The 6,019-nt window shown below is 40.0% G+C and overlaps 1 protein-coding gene across 1 annotated transcript in view; it reads right to left on the reverse strand.

The window, feature by feature from the left end:
• The window catches only part of ahcyl1 (adenosylhomocysteinase-like 1), a 21,935-nt gene that overhangs the window by 10,192 nt on the left and 5,724 nt on the right, over positions 1-6,019 (reverse strand). The window contains exons 2-3 of the mRNA XM_037684896.1: positions 469-583; positions 69-212 (exon numbers count right to left, since the gene is read on the reverse strand). Of these exons, the coding sequence (XP_037540824.1) occupies positions 69-212; positions 469-583 (259 nt within the window). The remainder of the gene's footprint in view (positions 1-68; positions 213-468; positions 584-6,019) is intronic.

Here is a 6,019-nt window from a genome sequence, read left to right on the forward strand (position 1 = left end):
GTCATACTCTGTGTGTGAGGTCATACTCTGTGTGTGAGGTCAGACTCTGTGTGTGAGGTCAGACGTACCTTGCTCTGCGATTTCAATTTCTCGCCGGCCAAACTCCGCCTGTTTGATGTTCTTTACGCAGAAGTCGGTGCTGCCGTGGGTGTTGACCTGGGCTTTGTCCCGGGGGGAGGTTTCATCATCCGAGCTGTCGGTGTAAGATGCAGCTAGGAAAAGAAGAACACAAAAAAATCACTTTGGTGCCAAAATGCAGGAGGGAACCAATTATCAAAATACATCAAATTTACTGTGTGAAAGTTTGAGCTTGTACTTCCTGTACCTGTGTAACCATGTGCATTCATCCTCTACATATCAACTTGCATTTATGGTTAGGCATGATAAAACAATTACATGTGCACCTTTAAAGTATGCACCTAAAGTTAATCAATGAGTCGGCATTTGAGTAAAAAAAAGCTAATTCACCTGAGCTGTAGCTGTCTGTGGATGACTGCGAGATGGACCTGGAGAGAGAGCGGCGGCCCGCTTTAGTCGGAAACTTGCTAAACTCCTGTTTGTCCTCCGCATTTGCAAACTGAATCTGAAGGAAACAAGATGAAATAAAACAGATTTACAGCCAAACAATCCTCAAATTTAGTAATTAAAAAATCTTGGTGTTTGGATTTTGGAATCAGTTTGAACAAATTAAGGAACATCAGTGAAACCGAGAGGACGGGAACAAAAAACATCATCGGCATCATCATGCATCAACAGTGATGATGCTCTGTATGCTTACATAATGGGTTCGTACTCTGATTATATCATTTAGGCTCTTTGTGCTGTTTTAGGCACAGAACTGTCCTTTCAAAGAAAAAGGAAATCAGCTTGTTTTAGGAAAACACAGGTGGAACAGGAAGCGGAGAGCTGGAGATTATTTTTAGATGTTCTCTCCTGTTCTGTGATTTATGCTTTGTTCAAGGCTTGAGTTGTTGTTAGATGTGATTTACTGTATTAACCAAACCCTTCAAAGAGCCCATGATCAAAGACCTGGAAACACATGAAATGCATCAGAAAACGGGTCTGCTTGCTAGCCTAGCATTTCATACAAATCTTTAAACTTCAAAATCTGGAGTGTCAAAACTTAAAATCTGTGGATAAATACAATGGGTACTGAGACATGTAAGGCAGTTATTCAACATTTAAATAAACATATGCACATCAGTGGGACAGATGATGGCGAAACAAGTTCCCCTGAGGCAAACTGTATCATACCGTTACCTGAAGCCTGATCAGGTGCAGCAAAGATATCAAAAAGTCCATCTTTCCAAGAATTCCTCCTCTCATCTTGGTGGCTTAGAGTCAAAATCCCTGATCAGACTTTGATGTTGTGCCTCCGTCTTCCAAACTGTTTCATGTCATAACAATGTCTACTGGAATGTACTCATGCTTGCTGCCTGCAGAATACCTTGCAGCATTTCCCTAAATTATTTTGCTCTTTTGGTCTTTTCACATTTCTCATCATGAGTTTTTCCTCCACAGAAGAGATAAAAAAAGCTACTAGTCCATCATTAAGGATCCACACGCAGTTGACATGTCTTCATTCATTGCAACAGTGCTGTCACATTCCCCCCGTCCCTTATTTTCATCGTCCACATGTATTTGGAGTGCAAACTATCAAGCAGGACAACAGAGTTGACACAACACACAGGAAATGAATTAAGATCCACACAGTGTTAGACCAACAACAAGGTGGGTAAGATTTGATCATCACTGTAGCACATATACAGCCCAGGATATATCATATGACACATGAAGTTTAGTACGTCAATCTCTGCATGTTTTAATCCCACAGTCTTAATTTCAATAAGCATTGATACTTAAAGTTTTACTGTGAGAGCAAAAAGTAACTCAAGAAGCTTGGGAGTCAGAATGAGCCCAGCACGCCTGTTTTAACAACTGAAGTGTGGAACCGGTCTCAAAACAGAACATCTAGTTTTACTTTGCATCAGTTTATTCAGATAACAGCAGACAATTTGGAGTCTGCACTTTCTTTTATCAGTTTATGAATACATAAAAGAAGTGGCGCTTCTCTTCAGGCTACAACATTGAATAAAACATTAGCTCGATCTAATTAACGATGAATTACTCCTTATTACAGAAGACTGCAAAATATTCCTGCTACTTTTACACAGAACCCTCTGGAACTGTTTGAATGGCCTTTGTTGGGTGAGATGAAACGAAGCCTCAGATAACTTTAAGATAACTTTACCTGAAGTTTCTTTTGGGTAACTCAAAGATATCAGGAAAAAAGAAGATAGAAAACTCATAACAAGTCATAAGTTAACTCAACTGATCCATGTTCGGGATATCCAGTAACGTGTACATCAGGAGGAACTCACCCGTTCTCTAGCGTGTCCATGTTTGTGTGCCATAACTGCCTGCTGCCGCCCGCCGCTTTCTCCAGCTTTCCAGCCTTCCTCTCTGAGCCTCTGTGTCCTCTGTGTGATGGTACCAGGTGTCCCTGATGCTATTATCCCTGGACACTCCCAGGCAGAGCAGGGGGAGGTTCCCACCTATTACTGTGATTTCTAATGGCCAACTTGAACTGAAATGAAGGGAGGAAGAAAAGAGGCCGGCGTAGAAAAACTCAGCTTTAACGCTCTTTCAGTGTCTCTCAGTCTGCCCTTAACAACCAGAAGCTCAAGTCCTTATGGTGATTCTTTTAGCGCACAAAGAGCAGGGGGCAAACGAGAAATTAAAGAAAATCCTATCTACACACAAGCACGAAACACACTTACTTCCTTATATTTTCAGTGCGAGTTTCTAATTTGGAGCACTAAATGCAAAGGGATTGGCAGGAGGAATTAAACCCCGTCTTCATTAGCCTTCAGCTGCATCTTTAGGCATCCCTGTAGTTCCTGCAGCTAAAAATACTCTTTCTCTGGCAGATAGCACCAGGTCACGCACTTAAGCTGCAGAGTGTGTGACTGTCGGTCAGTGGCGTAAAAAGGCTCAGTGTGGCTCTGACATAAGGCAACACCAACTACTTAACCAGACACCACTAGAGCTCTAATGCACCATCTAGCTGATGTAATCCATGCAGATCTTTAGTGCCGACTACTCAAAGTGCATTTAGCACGTCAAAGACACAGTCAGAAGCATCAACAATGCAAGATTCAAGGTGAGCAAAAGAAAGAGATATTGCTCCAAAATCTGTGCACATCTCTTCGTCTGTAGATGCCAGTTTAATCAATGGTTATTCCAGTGTTCTGGAAAAATAAAATACTGTATGCTAATCACACTTTCCTTCAAGTCTGTGACCTCTAATTGAAAATATAACTTCTGCTGATTATCAAGGTAACACACTATAGCCATACTTCATAATGAAACACAATACGAAGCCAATGACTAGCCGATTGTCTTACGTAACAAACAATATCAAATGAAAAAGTGCTCATGACAAATGTCTTTACCTCATTATGATGTGATAAACAAGAGCACCTCAATGCGTGTGTAGAGGATGCCCACACCCGGCTCACACTGCGATTTTTGTCCTTTACAAACAAACCATGCATGGCACACTGCTAAAGATTGAGATCCTAAAATCTTGATAGAGACCCATGTCACACTGAAGGATGCAAGATTTAACAGATGCCGAACTGTACAATTTTTGCTGCATGAGAATCAAGTCCCAGTACATCACAAAGCTCTAACAGAGATATCAGTCCAACATTAAAAGGAAATTAAATGTACGCTGTATGAAAGTCAAACACTAAACAGAGGGGGAGGCAGATGAGGAAAAGGAGAGTGGGGAAAAAACCATGCTTGTAGCAGTGTCACACTGTAAGACTTTCTTAGAAAATGGGACCTGCTGTGTGTTGACAAAATGAGTCACAATGGGAATTCTTTAAATATTGAGTTCATGTAATTTTCAAATTCTTCATCTAAAAAGCTTCAAAACGACGAGTAGTTTGTTGAAATTTGCCAAATTATCACCTGGATAACAACAAGATAGTTATGTTTAAGAGAGTGCCAGTTTGAAAACTCATTTTGTTGTATTGGTCTGGAGTGATGTCATCAGGATTTCTAGCCCTAAAGTTAAAAAGAAAAATCCCCAAACTTCATAAACATTATACAAAGGGATTTCCTAGCTGTATGCGAGGGTAAGGGTTATAGTATAGGCTATTTTACACCCCTGAGTAGTTTGGCCTAGGACAGTTTATCCCTCTGGCCCGGGTTTAATCTGGGTAGAGGCTGATTTGGCCATTTACACTTTATTATTTCCCATTACTGGGTGAAACGGTAGGAATCTTTGATTCATACAACAAGAAACAGTGGGACAGAAGAAAAGGATGAGTTGTATTTCTCAGTATGGTGACTCTTCTGCCTATTTGAACAACTTGTACAAACACAGCACCTAAATCATGTGAACTACTTGGACTTTTAGGAAGCTCAAGAAAGAAACTTGACATTTATTTATAGAGCTAGTTGGACCAAAAGCACCACAGTAAAATAGTTTTTTCCCACAGAGGCGCATAAGAAGTATTACATAAGAGCTTGATAGCAATAATTTATGGAGCCCTATTATATAACAGATAAACAAAACATGTTTTACTATAATTTTGTGATTTATACTTGTCTAAATTAATCTAGACCTCTAGCTGAAGGAAAACAAATACAATTATAGAAAAAATAAAAATGATATAATAAAAAAAAGAGATGATGGAAATTCTTCTGATTCTACAGCAGCTCACGCCCACAGGGATCAGGAACAAAATTACGATGCACGAACGGCTTCAAAGTGAGTAAGTCGCATTACCAGGGGGTTGAATTGCATAACTGCTGAATAAATTCAGAGAGCTGCAGCAGAGTGGTGGGGTTCTTTGACTCATGCACTCATTTCCAGTTTATAGCATTGATCGAGTTCACTTTACTAATTGCACATTTCGACTATGCAGCAATGCCTCAACTGTCAAAACTTCGATTCATCTGCAGTCTTTTCCTAGATATTAGCAAGTCTTATTTTATTTTTTGTTTTTTTACAAACCTTTGCAAAAACTGCTTTATTATATTTTATGCAACCAGATGTTTCAGACAAACACTAGGCTCTCCCATTTATTCATAAGAAACTGGTTTGTTTTTATAAACCCAGTGCACATTCCTGTCATCTAATATGTTTTCAAACAGGCTCCCTGAGGCGGCTCGCAGTCGGCACGTTATTGCCACTCAGACAAGAGGACGGAGGTTTTTAAGCCCCGCTGCTGGGAAAGCGCATAGCTCTAGTGTTTTTGGTCCACTTTATGTTGACATGTTTGAAGAAATGAAATTACAAATACAAAAGGAAGATGAGCACAATATGTTGTTCACATACAAGAATATGTTGTTTGTGAAGGTGGGGCAATTTCTAAGGAACAATGCAATATAATAACCATGAATATAATTTAATTAGTGTAAATAGAATTGTTGTAAAAATATAGTTTTTGATTACATTTTATTAATCTCTTTTTATATTGAGTGTGTGTGGCTTTTCCCTCTTCAGGGGTCGCCACAGCGAGTCATCCTCCATCTCACTCTGTCCTCACTCTATCTACCTTCATGTCCTCTCTAACTACATCCATAAATTTCCTCTTCGGCATCCCTCATGGTCTTTTTCCTGGCAGCTGCATTTCTAACATCCTTCTACCAGTATACCCACTGTCCCTCCTCTGAACATGTCCAAACCATCTCAGTCTGGCCTCTCTAACTTTATCTCCCAGTTGTTCAACCTGAGCTGTACCTCTGATGATGATCTCATTCCTAATCTTATCCATCATTGTCACTCCTAAGGAGAACCTCAACATCTTCATTTCTGTCACTTTCAGTTCTTTCTCCTGTCTTATTGTCAATGCCACTGTCTCCAGACCAGACAGCATAACTGGTCTCACCACTGTCTTGTAAACTTTTTCTTTGACTTTTGCTGACACCTTTTGGTCACAAATCACTCCAGAATATGTTCTCCATCCACTCCATCCTGCCTGGACTCTCTTTTTCACCTCTT

Source organism: Nematolebias whitei, chromosome 11 (genome assembly GCF_014905685.2).
Source record: "Nematolebias whitei isolate Nwh7 chromosome 11, NemWhi1, whole genome shotgun sequence".
NCBI classification, from domain to species: Eukaryota; Metazoa; Chordata; class Actinopteri; order Cyprinodontiformes; family Rivulidae; genus Nematolebias; species Nematolebias whitei.